This window comes from Mesitornis unicolor, unplaced genomic scaffold, assembly GCF_000695765.1.
Source record: "Mesitornis unicolor isolate BGI_N332 unplaced genomic scaffold, ASM69576v1 scaffold8495, whole genome shotgun sequence".
Taxonomy (NCBI): domain Eukaryota; kingdom Metazoa; phylum Chordata; class Aves; order Mesitornithiformes; family Mesitornithidae; genus Mesitornis; species Mesitornis unicolor.
The window spans coordinates 99,515-119,489 of record NW_010187481.1 but is presented as its reverse complement, the minus strand read 5'-3'; the positions used below and the strand labels follow the sequence as shown (position 1 = coordinate 119,489).

The window sequence follows — 19,975 nt, the reverse complement described above, 5'->3', positions numbered from 1 at the left end:
CCTGCTGACATTCTTGTTCTCTTTTCTGCATTATATTCCTGGGGTATATGGCTACTTTCTTAAATTCGAGTCCCCAAGAACTGAACTTTTTTCAAGAGAAAGTTCTTTTTTAATCCTTGGCCATTTGGGTATCTGTCTCTACACATGGGTTTGCATACCTACTTGTCTGTAGACAACCTTGTGGGATGTTTAAAATACATCCTTCATCTATCTTTGCAGCTTAGACATTTCTTGGTTTTCACATTCTAAATTATCTTCATAGTGTTGCCTTTCCCAAAATCTGTTTTTACTTTTGATCAGTCTTTCTCTTGTCTGCTTACTGAACAGCAAGAAGAATAAAGAAGAAAGAGGGCTTATTAGAAATCCGATGGCAAGTGATGTCCTATTCTTATTTCATTAAATTTAATAACAAAGCTTTACTGGATATACAAGGATTTTCATGCATAATAGTTTCAGAAAACTGAGCTAGTTTTAAACTAGTTTGTACTATCTAACCCTGACCAGAGAAGATTTAAGATTATGTAACTTATCCAGCCCAAAAAGCAGTGTTTACTTCTAAACTAATGTCTATTTGATTAAGGTAGGATGCAGTTTACTTCAGTATTTCATTGTCTTTTTAATTTTCAAGTGCCCCTCAATTATGTTTCAGTCAACCAGGACTGCATGTGTGTTGTTGCCAGTTATGCAGTAGAGTGAGTCTGCAAGCCTTTCTGTAATATAGTGGAAAATTCCATTTCAGTGCTTTATTTCCATTGTCACCTATTTCTGTAACAGTATCAAGGTTTGTAATATGCATTTTAATAAATGTAGCAGTTAGTAATGTATTTGTAAAGTCACAGATTTTACTTACCCTTTACAGCTACTCTTTAGAACAAACGGAACAGTTTCTGAACTGTGTTCTGGAGGCAGATCCTGTAAAAACAGTTATAGCTCAAGAAAATGTTCAGCAAAATGAAATAGTTTCTTCCTACAGTGCTGCAAAGAGCTGGGAGAAGAAGGTATATATATATTTTTTTTTTTAAATAGTATTTACAGATATATCCAAAGCTATGTTGATCAAAACACCCTACAATACTTAGGTTCAACATTGAAAATTCCTACAGGCAAAAAAAAGTAAGGAAGAGGATGATCCTTTGAGTGAAGTATTTCAAGATTTTGAGTATCCACAATACGAGGATTTAAGAGCAGAAGCTTTTTGTCACCAGCAAAAGAGACAGGAATGTTTCAGAAAGGCTGGGGAGGCCTATCGCATGGGTATGAAGCCTGTGGCAGCATTTTATGCGCATCAGGTAAATGTAAATATTATGCTTTTTGCCTGAAAGTAGAGAGTTACTTTAATACTGAATTGGAAGTGATAAGAAAAACATTGTGCCTAGTAGAGTTGATAAATTTGCTCAATTGCTATTCCCTGTGTAAGGTGATTCTCAGTATAAGACTTACAAGTAAAATCCCTTTCACTAGTCATGATACTGATGCAGGAAGCTAACGCAACCAAATTCAATGCAAGACCTTATGGAAGATGATATTTAGTGCTTAGGCACACATGCTCAGCTTCTCGTAGATCTCACTCTTACATGTGCATGCTTGTAAGCACCAAGATTTGTGTCCTTGTGGTCTGGCCAGGTTTACAAATGTGTGACATGGACTGCAACAAAACATCAGTTTTCAAAACTTCCATATGTCCCTTGGGTTCCTTTTAATTGGTGATGAACTGGTTTTAGACACTGTTTTTAGACACCTCTTTTGTACTTTTTGGGAGTTGGACAGGTATTAAGATGTGATCTTTAGCTTCAGAATCTTGCTTGCTTCATTCTCCATAAATCTTGGGCAAGATTGCTGCCTGCTGTCTTTTGCTTCCTCATTCTGACTATAGCTACAGCCTGTGTTGGCTTTGGGATAAATGTGCTGTGGTGTGGTGTGGTATCCCATGCTTTTTGCCATCCATCTGGTTTTGGAGTAGATCTGCCACTGATCAGTCTTTTGTGCTCTGGCCTTGGAGCACAGGCTCTCTACTTTGATATGAGTGTGTTTGTCGGTATATACCAGTTTGATTAGTGCTGATCATTCCTGTTGGTCATATTCTTGATTGTAAGTATCAAGTGTTCTTGTAATGTTCCCCTACATTGGATTTCTCAGTGCCCTCACAGACCCTTCCTTTCACACTTCATTCAGACAGTTCTTAAAAATTCTGTTACAAATATCTTAAAAGGCTGTCACTTTTTTCTGATCTAGTAGCATGTAAGAATGCACATTATAGAAGCATTTAGTTCTAAACTATGAATTGCACTATGACAGAACAAAAATGTAATAATGAATCATTTGAATTTGCTCATCTTAAAGCTTTCATGTAATTGGTATAAAATATCACTCAAAATGTTAGATCATTTCTATGCATATAGGAAATACTGATTATTGGTTTTTATAATGAACTTTATGTTCTTTGTTTATATATTCTTGGAATTTGGAGAGATTCTAAAAAAAAGGTCTGCATGATTTTAAATAGAAATGTAATTTCAAGTTCTGCCTTTCTTTTATTCTTATCCATAACAACAAGTACAATCTGGAAATTTATTATAAGTTTTCTTTTGGTTAATAAAAAGGCAAACTAAGCTACTTTTATTCATGAAAAATACTTTGTGCTTGGTGGCCTTAGCTTGTCTCTGGAATTCTCTGCAAGTGAGGGTTACAAGGGCTGGTGCCTCTGATCTGACACTAATACACTTGAGGTGATCAATTTTAAGGAAGTGTAAGACCGACTGTCACTTCTGTTGTCTTGAGCCCTTGTCAGTCCAACACCTGGAGTTGTATCTTCCATTCTTTCTCAGGTTGTGACTGCCGATCTTCACAGACGTAATATGTAGCTTCAGTGTCAGATACTGTCACTGCAAGGTCCATGGGAAATAGTTTGTACTTGTTCACTGAGTAATGTGAATAACCCTGTACTGCTTCTTGCTCCTCATTCCACTAGGGACTGTATTGACCTTATCAGACATAAAAGATCTGTCAAAAATATTAGGAGAGGTAATAGGCAAGTATTTAAGAAAAAGAAAAAAAAAAGTGTTTGCCCTTGACTTGTCTGATTTTTAGGGATTGCATTCAGAAGAATTAGCATCAACTGTAACACTTGGCAGGTTTTTCCTGGGCTGTTGGGCAGTTTCTCTGACATAGTTTCATTAAATTTTTAGCAAAATACTTTCAGAAAGTAAAATTCTATTGTTAGGATAATAAATCTGAAAATCGGCATGGAGTGTAACTTTTTAGCTTATGTAAAGACCTTATGATTTTGTGCTTTGTCTGGCTTTTTTCTTTATTTCTTTTCTTGTAAAGCTCTTGTTATAATTTCTTCTTTGTGCTAGCTTTGAGTAGTTTCTTAAGAACAGATTTCATGAAATCTTGTGAGCAGGTCTCGCTGAGCCTCTTCTAGAAGTTCTGTTGTGATTATAAATTTTACTGCTTCAAACTGTGAGCTAAAAGCACCCTGCCAGTACTGTAATTCTGAACCCAACGACCAGTGTGGAGCTTAGATTATGTCTCAGCATGTAATAGTTGCTGTGCTTGTGAATAAAGGGTCGCCTTCATGAGCAGAAGATGAAAGAAGCCAACCATGCTGCTGCTGTGCAAATCTTTGAGAGAGTAAATACTTCCTTGCTGCCTGTGAATGTATTGGATCTGCATGGGCTTCATGTGGATGAAGCTGTGGATCACTTGTCCAGAGTGCTGCAGGCAAAAAGTGAAGGTAGGATTAAGCTAATCATTCTTGCTCTCTAAAAGTTATTCTCCTCATTTTCTACTATGAAATCACAATATATGGCAATATCAAATGGAATGAATGCAATTTGATAACATGTAGAAACAACTGGCTTTTGTGGTGTTTTATTTTCAGAGTTTCCCTGTGGAATTGTTTTTCTCTGACATGGCAATGATGCTTTTTGCTCTCTGTCTTGCCTTCCTCCCCCTCCTCCCACCCCTTTTGTAAATCTTCCTTTTCCTTCTTTTTTTTTTTTTTCTTCTTTTTACTGAAGACTTGATCTGTTCTTCCTGGCATTTTTAACAGAGGTGGTAATGCAGACAGTTTGTGTCATCTTTGCATTGCTTTGTCAGAACTATGTTGCTCTTCCAGTCTTTAAAGAAAAATCATTATGTTGGAATTCTGACCATAATGATTATATTGTCTTCAAGTTTTACGTGAAAATTGCATGACTTGAGCTGTCTTTCAGTAACTTCCAAACCAATTTGTCAGCAGGATCTTTTGAGATCAGACTATTACTGTTTCCATAAATGTAATTTTGTGCAATTTTGCTTGAGGGTTTGGGTTTTTTCCCATTGGACTGTTCGAGTACTTCATGAGTGTTCTTGGTGTAAATAGATATATTTTCTGCATTATTAGTTTACCCTATAAATTTAAGCACACTGGGAATGCTTTTATAAGAAATATTTCCTGTACAAGGTACCATTGCACAAACCTGATTTTTTAAAACAACTCCTCCACACAGTAGAAACAAAAGTGTTCGGTGGGGCCTTAGATAATACTTTTCTTTCAATATACATCAGATAATTAAATTGCATTATCTTGTACTATTCCTAAAATTATATTTGTATACTTTAGGCTGTAACATAATGCTTTTTAGAGCTAAACTTCCTGAGCTGCGCTTAGCATCAGTAGTCCTGGAATGACAGTAGGGACATTCTGTAGAGTTCATCTAAATCTAAAAGGTGTTCATTTCAGCATGCATACATGGGAAAGGGATTAATACTGGGCACTTAGTGCTGGCAGAATTAACGGTAAACTAATATAAAACCCAAATAAAGTTAAGCAAGAAAGAGAGAGAGAGCAGTTGAGGAAGGATGTCATGTGAACTGATAATCTCAAACTGGCAAATCTTAGCTTCTTGTGAGAATCCAGTTTAATTTATGTTTTTGCTCTTTTTCAAACTTTTCATCAATCTAGGTTGTGGTGATCTCTGGGAGAAGAGCAATTCCTTTTGTTACCAGGGCTAGATGCCCTAATAAAGCTCATGTGATGTCTTGATCTGTTGATTCACATGCTCCAACATAGCAGAAGTTAGTCCAAATAGATGTGACTTATGTCAAAAACTCTGCAGATTTGTTTTCGTCCTCCTTTCTTTCTTTATCCAATAAAATGTTATTTCTTTCTTCACATTAGTTTAAGATAAAACATGAAACAGGAGAGGTGTCACTTAAATATTAACTAATTACACCTACCACTTTTAATTTTGCAATTTTAATTTGCATCACAGGATGTACATTCCAAGTGAAGATTAGATGATAGAAGCAGTAAAGCTGCTATGAAATTAGAATAATTTTGTGATTATCACAACATGCATCTTGCAAACAATCGAGATTTAAAAAGCTTGACTATATTCTTTCAGAATATTTCTTTCAGAAGAAGGGGAAAGTGGCTACGTTTATGTAAAAGATGCATAGCCAGCATGGGAAAGCAAAGTTTTAAATCATTTGTGAGAGTTTTCAGAAAATTGAAAGGCTATACTGAATGCAAAGTCTCTGCTGAGGAAAAATTGTAACCGTTACCATCCCTGCTGTTACAGAGTACCAGCAGACTGGTGGTAAACCATATCTCTGTGTCATCACGGGAAGAGGAAGCCATAGTCAGGGAGGAGTTGCTCGCATCAGACCAGCAGCCATCAGATACCTCACAAGCCACAACTTCAGGTGAGTTCAGATTTGTGTTACTGATACTTTTTTTTCATAACCCACATTTAACTAACTGAAAACTGAAGTTAGTTTTAGAATACTGTTAAACTACTAAACAGATTAAGGCAAGTCTGCTGTTTCATAAATCCAATGCAACTGTGTGACACAAAACCATCTTGTATGCGCATCTGTTAAATGTTAGATCCTCTACTCTGAGATAGATAAAACCACTATGAATCAAACTTACCTAACATAGGTTAAATATGTACTTCAAGGTTGCTAGCTTTACTGTGAAAAGTTGTTAATCCTGCTTTTTATTGGTCTCCAAAATCTGCTCTCAGATGCCTTTATGGGACTGCAGTTCAGCAGTCTGGGCTGGCATCAGTGTGTTTGCTGCTTTTTCTTTACAGGAGTGTATGAAGGTGACTGTGAAGGTGGGACTCAGAAATAGCAGACTTCCTTTCTTACTTTCTACAAAAGACAAGGGAGAAAATCTGTTTTGAAAGAAGAGGGAATTAAGGGGGAGCAGGAAAAGAGGAGCAGAATTAAATTTTTTTTAATAATAATAATAAAAAAATCTTAGTTCCTGCTGTTTCCAGCTCATCACTTCTCCAGATTCTGTAAATCCTTCTTCACTGTCACATCCAGAGGAAACGATACTGATTTCCTGACTCTCACATGCACAAATACTTGACTGAGAACCTTATAACTTCCCATATATTTGATGAGGACTGAAAGAGATGGCATTGCACATAGCTTTCATGTTGAAGCTTCATCTTTTCTTGTTCCACAGGTTCACAGAAATAAAACCAGGCTGCCTGAAAGTCATGCTGAATTGAAGGATTATTCAGAACAGAAGATAGGTGTCAAGATTACAGCTGAAAACTTTTTTTGAACAACTGCAGTAGTGTTTTGTAATCTGTTTTAGAGGATATTTTATTAGAAATGGTCTCAGGTTACAGCAAGTGGTTTTATCAGTATGTTTCCAAGAAAATTTTTATGTGGAATGGATCTTCTTTTGAACCTGCAGAAAGACGACACTTACAGGATTTGAAGAAATGCAGATTAAGTATTCTGCTGAGCAGTATATGATGTTTTAAAGGGAAGTTAATGTAGAATTTTAAAATCTAATTGCCTTCTCAACATACCCAGTCTGTCTTTTGACCCTCACGCATTGTAATTGCTGTGGATTCTGTGCTTTTAAAACATAGTATCTTTAATACCTTGTACAAAGTTATTTTGTGATTCAGAACTTTGTGCTAAACTCTTCAGAAGAGCACAGAGGAGGTGGGAACTTGACAGCTACTAATACTTCAAATCCAGTTGTAGCTGAACGCTAAATATTTCCAAGTTTCTTCAAAAGTCTGATGTAGGTGTTTTAGTGGTTATTTTGTGATGAGCTGACCAGTTCTATTGTCCTTATTCCGTGCTAAACTTCCCCTGATACTGATGGAAGTTGCCTATAAGGAACTGTGCATTAAGACCAGCTGTGCGTTTGGTAATTTTGCAGACTTACTGTGATGTGTTAAAGGGAAAAATAAAACGCTGCAGTTCAGTCTCTACTTACACAAAGCTAGTACTGTAATTTTTCAGGAAATGCTCCTAATTTTTTCAACATCTACTGGATTAGAAGTGTTTCTTCCTTTATGACTTTTTAAATGGAGCAAATTGAGTACTGTTTCACTTTAGAGGTGTCTAATAGTGATGTGTCTTCATTCTGTGTGTACTAAATTTGGTGATTTCCTTGTAGAAAATATGATTGTCTGTGAGACATTTAAAATGTATTTTTAACATCAAAGTGAATGCTGAAACTACAGTAGTAATTGCCTAACTGGAAAGTCTGGGGGTACAAAAGTTACTCTGTTGTTGGTGATGTTGCATCAGCATCTAGAAATACCTGTGTAAAAAAAAAAAAAACCAAAACAAAACCAACAAAAAAGAACCCCAAAATTATATATAAACATCTGTACTTTGACAAGTGCTTCCAAGTAAGCAATCAGAACATTTTTAATAGAAATATCTTCTAGAATGCATTACTACTTCTAATTACATCTTTGCCTCTCAAAAGGCATAATTTTTTACTATAAACCATTTAAATTTTATTGTAAGGCTTTTTCAGAACAGGTATGAGTTGTGTATTAGGAATAATATTAATAGATTAAGGATTAATGGGAGGGTGTTTTAATTTTGAACCACTTTTGCAGTAAATTTTATCCAAGAACTACATGCACATAGAATTTGTGTATTAATCCATATCTGTGTGCAAGTTCTGCCATTTGTGTGCACGAGTAGTAATAAGGAACTTCTGTGAGAAAAGCTGTACACAGAAATAGGATTCACTTGAAAATGTGTCTGTATAAGTTGCTGACAAACTGAAAGACATGATGTTTCCGGAATATCCATATTTACTGTAATATATACACAGTGAATGCAATGTACTATAGACGTAATGAGTTTGTCACGCTTCAACAGATACAGTAATATTTTCATGGTGATTTCAAGTGTAAGAATAGCTGAATAATATTTAATCAAAGGGACTCTTACTGGAATAATGGACTGTCATGTTAAGTTTTATAGTTTTTGTGGGTACTTAGTTCATCTGAATTGTCCCTCTTTCTTTCTTTCTCTCTGGGCTGCTCTGGTAAGCAGTGGGTGAAATGGAAAAGATCTGTGCTCCCCGGACAGCACCAGCAGGGCTGTTTCTGCCACTGCGTGATGTCCTGTGTGGTGAAGCCCATGCTCCATCCTCTGTGACAGCACCTGAAATGGACTAAGATGGCATTTAGGCACTTGGGCTCCAGACCGCAGTTCAGCCTATCAGTTGCCCAGGGCTGCAATTGGTCAAACTGCCTCAGCAGAGCTTGGAGCAAGGAACTTCTGCTCCTGAACAGGCTTTCCTTAGTGCCCCTGTTTATAAGGAATGGAAGGGCAGCTCTTTAAAGTGTAGTCCCTGTTGGTTGGCCCAGGTGGCTGAGTTGCCCGGCAAAGGTCCCAGTGTATGCTCTGAAGTGTTGAGCTGCTGCGTGCCCAAGCCCTACAGCGATGTGCTTGTAAACAGGGAAGTGCCAACACTTCTGGTTGTTTTGGGAGGGGGCCTCATTCACTCAGCATGTTCACACCATTTCTGACATGGACAAAGACAGATTTCAGCTCAAAAGATGAGCAGAAAAAGTTGCTGTCTTGCCCATCTGTTCAATATAGTTGTTGACAAGTTTACCCTGGAGATGAGAACAGGTTTTTTACCTTCTTCTGGCTTAGCATGGGACGATGATTGTGCTTGACTCTTACTTTCCCAGAAAATGCTCTAACCAGTGTGCTCAGGAATATTCTTGAAGTCGCCACTTCCTGAGCCTCTTCCAAAATCACCTCTGCAAGCTAAAAATGCAAGATCAAGGGGACAAAAGATATTAAAGAATAAGAAGTGCATAAACAGTCTCTGGAAGAGGGCTCTTTTTCTCCTCAGAACAGAAGCTGTTCCCACTGAACTTCAATCTCCTTCCATGTTATTTTTTCTCTCTTAGTCCTGTTTGGATAAATGCCTAAAAAATGTTCAGGGCAAAACCTCAGCTCCACCCTCCACTTGCTAGGATAGTTGGTTTTCTCCCATCTGTCAAAATCAGCAGAGGAGTACATAGCTTGAGAGCAACTTGGAGTATTTCTCCCAGAATGGAACAGAAGATCAGTGCACAGAGAAATAGGAAGTAGACTTTTATTAGTAAGGGTTTCCAGGCCTTCAGCTACTTGCCAAACTGTCTGGAAAAAAAACCCCACTGGACTTCCTGTATTTCTTTTTTATTGTTTTTATAATGTATAATGGGTTGAATTATATGAAATATAATTATTTCAAAATGGTATTTCAAAGTAGGTTGTATTTCAGAACTTTAATCTTTTCTGATGTCTTTTGCAGTTACATCAGTGAGAATCCTAAGGTATCTTGTAAATTCTGTATAATCTTATACACTTTGATTAAAGTAGCACTCAGTATTGCCACCAGCACTCTGAAATAATGTGTGACTATTAAAATACCTATTTTGTGAACCACTTTTTATTCTGTTCTTCAACAGCATGTGGTTGCGATCACTGGTAGCCTTTTAATATGTGACTTTTGGTTTCTTTTTAACAAACATTTTAACATACCAATTTTTAAATCAGGAAAATTATCTCTTTTTTAAAAATACAAAATTTAATGGTTGTGCTAGCATTGATGAGTAATCTTATGGTAAAGAAAAAAAAAAAGGCCCAGAGATGCAATAAAGAAGGTTGTTCTCCTAAGTAATGTCAGTGTTTAAAAATATATTTCAGTTGATTCTGAAAGTAGTACAGCAGAAGTGATTTTAAAAAAAAATTCAAGATACCTGATAATAATTTAATTACTTTGGCTTTTGCTTTATATGGTACAATTTTATTTAAACCTAATGTTTAAGGACACCTCAGGCAAAGTTTAACTGGTGTTTTTTTGTGACTGGGAAACCATTGTGACTTGGGAACCTCCATTTAAACAATATCAGGATGCTCTTGTCATAACCTAGGACATCACTAGAACATCTGGGACATCACTGTTGAAAATATGTACAGTGTCAGGGAAGATCTTTACAGGCTTAGCAGAACGTGTATTCTTGAAGGTTTTACTTGAGGTGAAATGTAACCAATTTATTACGTAATCTTGCCACAAAATATGGTGTGTAGACAAGAGAATAACTTCATTGTTGCTAATGGCAAAGAAGGATCATCTTAAGTATAATATGAGGAATTGTACATAGGCTTTACGTTACTGATGCTTGTCTTCAAATGCAGCTCACATTTCCAGACTAATATTGCCCTCTTTGCAGAGCTGAGGAGATGACAGATTATGAGCATTGACAAGTTCATTGACCTACCACAATTTCCAAGCATCACAGTCTTTTAAAAAAAAAAAAGACCACACAAAACAGAACCCAACTGTTCATGCTATTTCAGCAAAATAAACTCTGCAGAGGATTAAATGACTGTATGCATGTGAAAATACCCAGTATTGCAGCTACCAGTTGTAAAAGCAGTTAGGACCAGTACATTGGAAGATATCAGTGTCTATTTTAAAATTAAAATTAAAAATTATTTTTTATTTGTATAAAGTTGTAATTTTGCTGTTATCTATAACTTTCATTTTTTACTGAAATACAATTTTGTAATTTGCATTTAGAATTTCTAATGTGAAGAGGAATTTACAAAATCTAGTTTAATAAAGGATTTTTGCCACAAGTAAAGCCTTCTGTCTTTCCTTGGAAGACTACGTTTCAGCTCGTATCAAATTTTGTCAAATAGTAGTCTTGGAATTCTGCATGAAAGCCACTTGCCTTGACTTACAGATACCATCTGTAGGGAGATGAAGTAACCATCTGCAGACATAAGAAGGAACAGATTTGTGGTCTGCTTTTAAGTGTTGTGAGTGGGAGCTGAATGCTCACATTACTGAAAATGAGGGTCATGGCTTGAGATGATTTTTTTCTTTTTTTGGCCTGAAGTAGCTGAAGAGATGTTGTTCTTCTGGCCTGGCTTATTTTATGGGAGAGTGAGGGCAGTGCTGTATGTCAAGGGGGAAAGGCAGGTATGATGAGTTCGGGGAAGGGAGGTGTTCTGGATAGACCCCATTTAGCAAGACCCCTTTAGATCAGGGGCAGGTGGGATCCTGAGGAAGCACAATCGCTGTGGCATTGTGGATTCAGAGCTGGTGAGCCTGGCTTTTCCCAAGCCTGTTCTGTGCCAATCAAGTGCAGATGTTCCTGTGGCACATTCCTGGAAGTGTGGAAAGGCAACTGAGAGCAAAGTGCTGGCTGGTGAATGTCTGGTTGGTTGTGGGCTCCTTACTTACAGAACTCCCTGCTCTGGCAGTGTGGCTCAAGCTCCAGCTTGGGGATTAGTCTCAAATTGTGTTTTAAAGTGGAAGTACTGCTACTAGACTTGACTTCTTGTTCACAGCTTGACTCCTACCCTTGCTAAAACAGTCCATCCTGATCCACCAGTGTCTGCTTCAATTCATGCCCTTATTCTCTGGGTGCTGGGCTAGCTCTGAGGACCTCTCTGCTTGCAGCTGGGAGTTTTCTCCTTGACAGCACTCTTGGGGGCTTCTGAAAGTCTTCTGCCTATTTAAATAAGAGAAATACAATATTTTAGTCTGCCCTTACTTATGGAAATTATTTCAACTTTAAGGCTGAAAATTGAAGTGTGGTAAAATAAAAATACTGCTTGAGGCGAACAGAAGTTTTCAGCCCAAATCATTAAAGTACAGTTAAATGTTGTGTCTGATGGTGGAATACATCGAGTAGCTTGACAATAGGTGGTGCCCTTGCCAATGACATAGAGGGATGGTGGCAGCAGCTTTTACTGTGCCCTCACTAAAGCTGTTGTTTCTCTGTATGATGTGCACTAAAGGATGTTATTACATATCACGTGCTGTTCATTTCTTCCTCAGAGAGAGAATACTGTATTCAGAGTACTGTTTTGGTGAGTTTTTTCTGCTTTGCAGATGGGTGGGGTAGAGTTTGTTTTCAAAAGTATACTTGTTGCTTTGTGCTAGAGATGGGCAAGACAAGTTCATTTTGCACTCAGACTTGACAGTGATGTTTTTTGTAGGTTAATTGTCTGGATGCTTGGACAAATCAGTCTGTTTGGAGACTGACACAATGACATTGTGCTGTTTGTTGAAGTCCTGTGCTGCTGTGGGTGTTACTGGTGGCAGAGAATCTTCTTGAAAACCCTTGTGGGGAAAGACGCTCTTGATGTTGCTTGACTTTCTGCATCATGGGGCTGGGCTAGCAATGGCTTCTCATTAGTTGCCATCATTAATTCTGCAGGATCGGTCAGGAGATAAAACCATCCCTTGGGCTGGTTTGCCCTATGTTCTTGAGTGCTAGAGAACCTGTGGGATGCTGAATCAGCCTTTCTCTCCCGCACCTCAATGGAAAATGCATCAGGGAGATAGTGAGGGAACCTATATGTCACAGAGGTACCCTGTAAGCTGTAAGAATCCTGTGGGGAAGATGTATGGAGGCACGTGGATGGGCCCATGTCTGAGGGGACATGTTGTTGGGTGCAGGCCCAGGCCCTGAAAGAGCTATGGAGAAGACTGGCTACTGGATCCAGACCAGTACCAAGAGATGGCTGTGAGGAAGAAGAAAGGCCTGTTACAGCATGAGGGGCTTTATGCCAGAGGATGGATGGTGGCAGGGAGCAGGGGCATGCCAGTGAGTTGAGAGGATGGCAAACACTAGAAGGGATCTGCAAAAGCTGATAGGGAGAGGTGTCGTGTGGTAGGTGGGCAGTGCAGAGCTGTCTGAGAGACCCTGAGGTGCTGCGGGAGCTTGTAGAAAGATACCATGCAATGGATGGGGCACTACTGCTGGGCCATCCCATTTCCTCCAGCTCCAGCAGAACAGTGGTGGTACATCCAAACCAGCATCTCAAAGCAGGCTGTTGCTGGGATGCACCATTCAGAGGTCTTGCTGAATTAAATGTAGTAGATAGGGCTCAACATCCTGTGGGCAACTTTTTTTGTACCATGTTCAGGTTTGGGGTTTTCTTTTAGCTTTATGTATGTAGCTTTCATATTTTAAGAAGGCTACAGATCTTTGCCTGAGACAAAAACTGTATTGCAGACTCGGGGGGTGGTGAGGACTTGCAGTTTTGGTGGCTTTTTGGTGAACAAACGGGGCTTTTGGTATCCACTCTATTATGGACATTTAAGCAATCCCTAAATGTTCAGGGCTTGAAAAAGGCAGCCATGTATCCCCATTGCCACCAGAGGTCCCCGCGGCCTGTGACCTTTGTGCTGTGATGCTGTGTGATCTGTAACTCAAGCTGCTGAAACAGAAAGGACTGAGGGAGAGCACAGGATAAAAGCCACCATCTTGCTTTCCTCCTTACTTTCCTCCCCATTGCTCTAAGCTGGTTTGTGTCTCTGTCGTGGTGTTGGGCCTAAAACTAGATTTGTATATTGTGAGCAGGGAGCATTTTTTCATATGACTCAGGAGACATCTTACATGACTTGGAGCGTGCTAAAATAACAGTAAAAATACTAAATGCTGATGCATTTCTTTGGGTGTAGGACATTTCAGTGTGGCAGTGCTGCTATGATGATTGCTCTTTCTACAAGCTTGGTAAGCAACTGTATGGATCATTGGGAGGCAGGGAAGGGGGAGCCCCGGGGCAGGCAGGCCACGGGGCCTGGCCTGGGGCCACATCACAGTGGGACTGGTGAGAAAAGCTGCTTCCTCCAGCACTTCCCTGCCGTGACAGGGCGCAGCTCTGTGCCTTCCTAGGCAGGGTGAAAGGAGGAACCAGCGTTTCCTCCTCCAGCACCAGCGCCTGGGAGCACCTCAGCTGCCCTGACCCTTGGGCAAGGCCACTGGGGGAGTGTGGGAAGCTGACCTGGCCCTGAAGCCACGGAGTAGCCTCAGGGTTGGGTGCTGTTTCACAGAGAAAACCACTGGACGCTCCTCCACGGTTTCAGCAAAGCCACTGGGATTATTTTTGCATTAAATCCAGATAAGGAAAGGAAGTGTGAATGTCCGTGGGGAGAGAGAAAATTGCAAAAGTCAGACAGTTTACAGAAACAGATGCAGGTGTGCACTCTGTGTGTGTGGAAGTGTTTGCTGGCAGGAGAGGGCTGACCCTCAGACCCCAGGGCTGCCGAGTGGGGCCTCCCTGCCATGCCGGCCCCTGCCTGGTCTCTCCTCTGCCTGCCCTACAGCCCTGGCCATGGCCTCCCCACCACAAGCACGCTGTCTGGCTGCTTTTGTCCTCTCCTTGCCAGCTCTGGATCTGCTTAGCCACTCTGTGCACCTCAGGGCTGCAAATACCTCTTAACAGCCCCAGCAAAAAAAAAACCAACAGGGAGCAAATGCAGAGGAGGGACTGGATGAGAAAGAGAAGGGAAAAGAGGAATGAAGGGAAGAACAAGGGAAGGTGAAAGATAAGAAAAAGAATGAAGATTAACAAAATCAGGAGGAAGTGTTTAGCAAAAGAATAGAACAATTAAAAGCTGGAAGAAAGAGAGGAAGAAGAGGAGGAAAAGGAGATAAAGGAGTAACAGAAGGAACAGGAGGAAGAAGAAAAGGAAGACTGGGAGAAATGATTTGACTCAATGATCTTAAGGGTCTTTTCCAACCTAAATGATTCTGTGATTCTATGAAATCTTGGTTCCTGAGCAGGCCGGATGGGTATTTTGGGAATTAGTACCTGATTTGAGGCAAGAAGATTCAATTTGTTCTCAGTGGCGTGACTGCTTTTATGCCAGACTGTCTCAGAGCAAGAGATGGGAGAGTTAAGTAATCCTCAGTGCGGTTCCTAAGCACGCTCCCCTTTCAAGAAAGGGGAAGTAGGTTTTCATCTTGCCCTGGAGGACAGCACTTCCCATACATCGTCCTGACCATCCGTTCTGCACTGGCGTCATGGTAGGAATTGTGCTAGAAAGTTAGCACACCCGTTTCTGTTTATCAGATACAAAAAAAAAAAAAAGTGTGTGTTAGTTTTGTCACAGAGCACGCATTGCTGACAACCTGATTTCAAGAGTAATGTCCCAGAGAAATAGCTAATCAGTAACCCATACACTGGGGGAAAACAATGTAAAAATAGTAAAGAGTAGTTCTGTAGTTAAGACTGCAGAAGGCTGTGGACTCAGAAACTGAAGAAATCTCTGCCTGCCTTGGCTACAGAAGCGTATGTGTTTATTATACGGAATAGAGCTATAGTGGTCTGGAAAAGAGGCTGGATAGATGGAGGTGCTCGCACCCAAATGTTAGCCCCAAACCCAAGTTTGATCCTCATTTGCACAACTCAAGAGTTCTCTGGTTTGGGCTCAAGAAGTCTGTGCTACTCAGGCGTGCCTGGATCTGAGTAACTCGGTGACTTGTGCCCATCTCAGCATTGTTTGCACCCAGAAACTGGGTGATCCGGGGCCAAATACACTGGAGCAGTGATAGCTAGAGGGCTGCTCTGTGGCCACCTGAAGCATGGGAGAAACCTACTGCCCCACACTGCCCCTCTGCCTCCTGATAGCCCTCACATGGCCCTGCCAGGTACAGGATGGCAACCAGCAGCGGAGGTGGTACCTAGCTGGTGTGGAGCCCATGCCACCAGCTGTGGTCCTGGCTCCCTGCTAACAGCACAACACCTCTCCCTCCATGCCAGAGCTGTGCTGATTCCTTTGGCACATCTCAGGAAAGTGGCAATGCCTTGGGAAGGAGATCAAGAATTGAGTTCAGTTCAGTTGAGTTGAGTGTTGAACTTTGTAAGTTGCTCTGTAACTCAGGAGAGTCTACAGGGAAAGGGTGGCATTTCAGGCGTGCTCCTGCATTTAGGCTTCTCTGTCAGGCATGCTGCAGCCTCAGTATGCTGAAGGGCTTTGACTCACCCTCTAGAGACCTCTAATCCTCTGCACATGACATGTCAGGAACCCATCTTATGCTAGGTTTTGGATTCTGTTTTAGCACCGCGTGCTTCAGTTTATGCCACTGCAATACCAAAACTGAGGGGTGTCTAACCACTATGTTAGCTTGCTGAGCAATCAGAGCACAACACAGCAAAATAATTAACAGTGTGAGAGTTCTACCAAAATTCATGTAGGAACTGCTTGTGAAACTGCATTTTAATTTCCCCTTTCAGAATTAGTTGTCTGACAATGAGTAATGCTGCAGAAGTTACTGTGCCTGGTCTACTTTAGACTTTAGCAATGCTGTCCACTGTGCTGTGAGGAAGCTTTCTCTGAGGTATCTATTCCTGGAAAGGGAGTGCTTCCACCCCCAGGTTGAAATGGGTCTGGTCAACCTATCTGATTTCCCATGTACTGCCCAGGATCCCAAGGGAAAGCAAATAGCCACACCCCAGTTTTCCCAACACACAGCTGGCTTCTTGACCACATACATTTTTCCTGCCTTCCTTTCAAAATTAGAAAAAAAAAAGCAGCTCTTTTTTAACCAAATAAGTACACTTTTTGTGTGTCATTTACATCTCTGGTGCAGTGCCTAGACATACACGACTGTTAGCTTTATTTTGTGTAATATAATGATAATCTAGGACAGGAGAAAGGCTTGTAGGGCTAAATACAATGGGTATCAAGAGTGTCATGGCTTACTTCCTGAGCATTGCACACACCATGCTGTCTGAGGCAGACCAAAACCAGAGCTGAGCAAATCTGAGAACAAGAAGGAAATCAGGCAGGAGGGACAGGAATATCTTCCTTCCTTTATCTCAAACCCCTTCCTAACATCAACAGCCTGCTGGTTTATCTCAGTGAGATTAAGAGGCAAATACGACCTTTCATTGTAAACTGGCCTATGTCTTTACATGTCAAAACCCTGGATAATGTTATTTACATAATTGGTCATAAACTCTTAGTTATGTGAGGTTTAAGACTTTATTTTTTGCTGTCAACTTTTCAATGCAAAAATAATTTGCCACCTTCCGTTCCACCCCCATAAATATTTTCCATAACAAAATATTTTTTTCTGAAAGTCCCAGATAATGACTCATACTGATTTTAGAAAAAAAACAAGAGGCAACGTGTTTTTGAATGTATTAACAATATTTTCTCACAGCCAGATGTTCCCCTTCATTGCACAGCATGAAGAGGTGAGGAGGAGCAGAGAAACTGCAGCAAAACAGAAAAAAAATGAATAAAAAAGAATCAAGAGAAATGTGTCAGGCTGCAATATTACACCTAACTTTGGAATTGCCTACGTGTTGTGCAGAGAGTGTGGGGCTGAGGGTCTCTTCATGGAGTTCTAGGTCCCTAGGAAGGGAAGTCATGGAGCAAGTGCATGAAGCATGTGCATCCCTAAGAAAGTGTCCGATTTTTAATTTGAAAAACCCTCAGAAGAATGGAATAAGTAAAAATATATCTGACATTCAACTATTTTTAGGAAATTATTGGGTTGAGATGCTTTAGAAGGCATAGTGGAGTGCAATGGGTGGAAGTCAAGACATGTTGGAACACATTCCTTATTCTACAGTCTGAGTTTTTCACTGAGCACACTCGATTTAAAAGTTGTTTATGAAGTATTTTACAGATGGATGCGCTCTTTATCCAAAATGCAAACTGCTTAGCCAGATGGCCTCACATCTGGATTAATCTGCAGCACAAGCCGGAAAAGAGTAAGTTGCATTTTTAAGCAGCTGCTATCTGTAGCTGGCCTAAAATGGGTAATGACCACCAAAGACATTTATATCAATATAATTTGTGAATGGTATTTATTTCTCTACTTCTGACGAGCCACAGTGGTGGAAAAAATTCAGAATGTTTGGGTGTCTGATTTTCTTTATAACAATCGCAATGGAAATTTATTGCTTGATTGCATGCACTGGTATTGGGAAACCCAAACCCGGTTAAAAACATAAGAAGAGGTGTTTAATGTGAAAATTCACTAACACAAGTTCTCACATAAACTGATAATGTGCTGAAGCCCCTTATCCAAAATCTTGTCTCAAGCTAAAAGGAACACTGAAGCTTTTAAGAAGACAGCATTCCAAAAATGACTTCTGTGAGCTGCCCTGCCTTACCTTCATCCCTGCTGGTAATTAACTGAATTAATTTCATTTCATAGGGAAAACAAACAAATTGATTCCCCAGCCTAACTGTGCAGCCCTGTTCTGCAAGCTTTGTATCAGCAGGTTTACAGCGTGTTTACACAGGTAATGTTCTTTCAGCAGCTATTTGTATTTTTGGCACAAACTGCCTTTCATCTTTTAATTCATAAATTATCTTTTTGTTTCCTTTTTGCTTTATCTTGTAATTTATTCTGTTGGGTTTTAATCTTTCTTGGAAGTGATATGACTTTATCTTGGAATGCATTGTACTGTCATAATGTTAATGTGGACAAACTTGTTAGCTGTCTTCAGAGAGCTCTCATCTTGCAAGGAACACAAAACGCATGGCTTCAGAACTGGATTGGGCAGCCTGTTCCTGCTGCTTCATGGCTAGAGGTGGCCTGAAGTGTCTTCACTGAGTTCAAAATATTTTCTGGAAAAGACTTGGGTTCTGTTTCTCTGCCTCTGAGGCTGGTTTTAAGGCTGCTGGGGAACCCACCACTCATGGGTTGTGGTAGGAAAGCTGGAAATGATGAGTCTGGCCAGCTCAAGTTGTCCATTCTGGGAAAGGCCGAAGTCTCCATGCCTGTGATCCTTCCTCCTCAGCCTCCTTTTGCTGGTGGAAGAGAGGACACATATCCTAGTAAAATTATACTGGTCAATCCTAACCGATGCTACTGGGAAGTCCTAATGAGCCCAAAAATGCCCACCTTAGTCAAGTAAACATGTAAATTCTCTTTTTATTTGTAAAAAGAGGGCCATATTCCAGCTTGCATAAAAATATCCCAAGTCTTGTTCATGCTACTGGAACATGAGTTGCACATAGCACTGGTGGGCAGTTGTGACTCTGTGTCTTTTCTCCTAGCACATATAGGGGCTGCTGTGCCGTGCAGTGCAGTGCTGTACCATTGGGCTGCTGTGCTGTGCAGTGCGGTGCTGTACCATTGGGCTGCTGTGGCCGAGAGGAGGCGGCCGGAGGAGCAGCAGACTGTGAAGAGGCGGCTTTCTGCAGCCTGGAGGTTTTGTCCCCCTGCCCCATCCTCACGGTTTTTACGTCTGCTCCCATAGTCACCGAAAAAGAGAAAGACATAACACACTCATATACCAGCCCACAAGAAAACCCACACAGGCAGAGCCGAGGAGCTCTCACCAGGAAGCTGACTTACCCTGAACCACTCCGCTATTTCTCGTCACACTACATCTGGGTCTGCTGCCTCCGAATGAGGCAGATCTAGTTGTCAGGACTAATTTGGCCTGGATGTGCAGTGGTCTCTGGTTACCTCTTGAGGTTTTGTTTTCTTCTTTTTATTTTTTTTCTTTCAACAATGTAATTGTTCTAATCTGCTAAAAAAGAAGCCCATCTGAAGAAGCCAGGAACACACACCACCACTCTTATTCTTTTTGTCTCCTATCTCATCTAGAATAGTTGACTTCTGTAATGTTTAATTCCAACAGCCGCTTTCAGCTTCCTGCGTCTGGTGAGTTGTTTGCGTTTGCTATATTTTGTCTAAATGTCTTAATGTGAATTAATATTCTGAATCAAACTCAGTCTCTTTAGTTTTAATTTTATTAATAATTCTGTGAAATTGATTCACATAATCAGTTTTACTTTTAATACTGTCTGTTAAATACTCAGTATTGTGATATCCTGTTCAACAGTGGTCTAATCCTGACCCAGGTTGTATGTCTTCTGGATTTCCACTAGTTCCAGAGTTTGTTTCCACTTCAGTCTAAAAAGGCCTTG

At 40.3% G+C, this 19,975-nt stretch overlaps 1 protein-coding gene across 1 annotated transcript in view; it reads left to right on the top strand.

Annotated features, from left to right (window-relative positions):
* Positions 1–6,512, top strand: part of N4BP2 (NEDD4 binding protein 2) — a gene marked incomplete at its 5' end in the record, with an annotated part of 17,416 nt that extends 10,904 nt beyond the window's left edge. The window contains 5 exons of the mRNA XM_010185461.1: positions 860–998; positions 1,104–1,289; positions 3,568–3,736; positions 5,568–5,691; positions 6,467–6,512. Of these exons, the coding sequence (XP_010183763.1) occupies positions 860–998; positions 1,104–1,289; positions 3,568–3,736; positions 5,568–5,691; positions 6,467–6,512 (664 nt within the window). The remainder of the gene's footprint in view (positions 1–859; positions 999–1,103; positions 1,290–3,567; positions 3,737–5,567; positions 5,692–6,466) is intronic.
* Between the last annotated feature and the right edge of the window lie 13,463 nt (positions 6,513–19,975).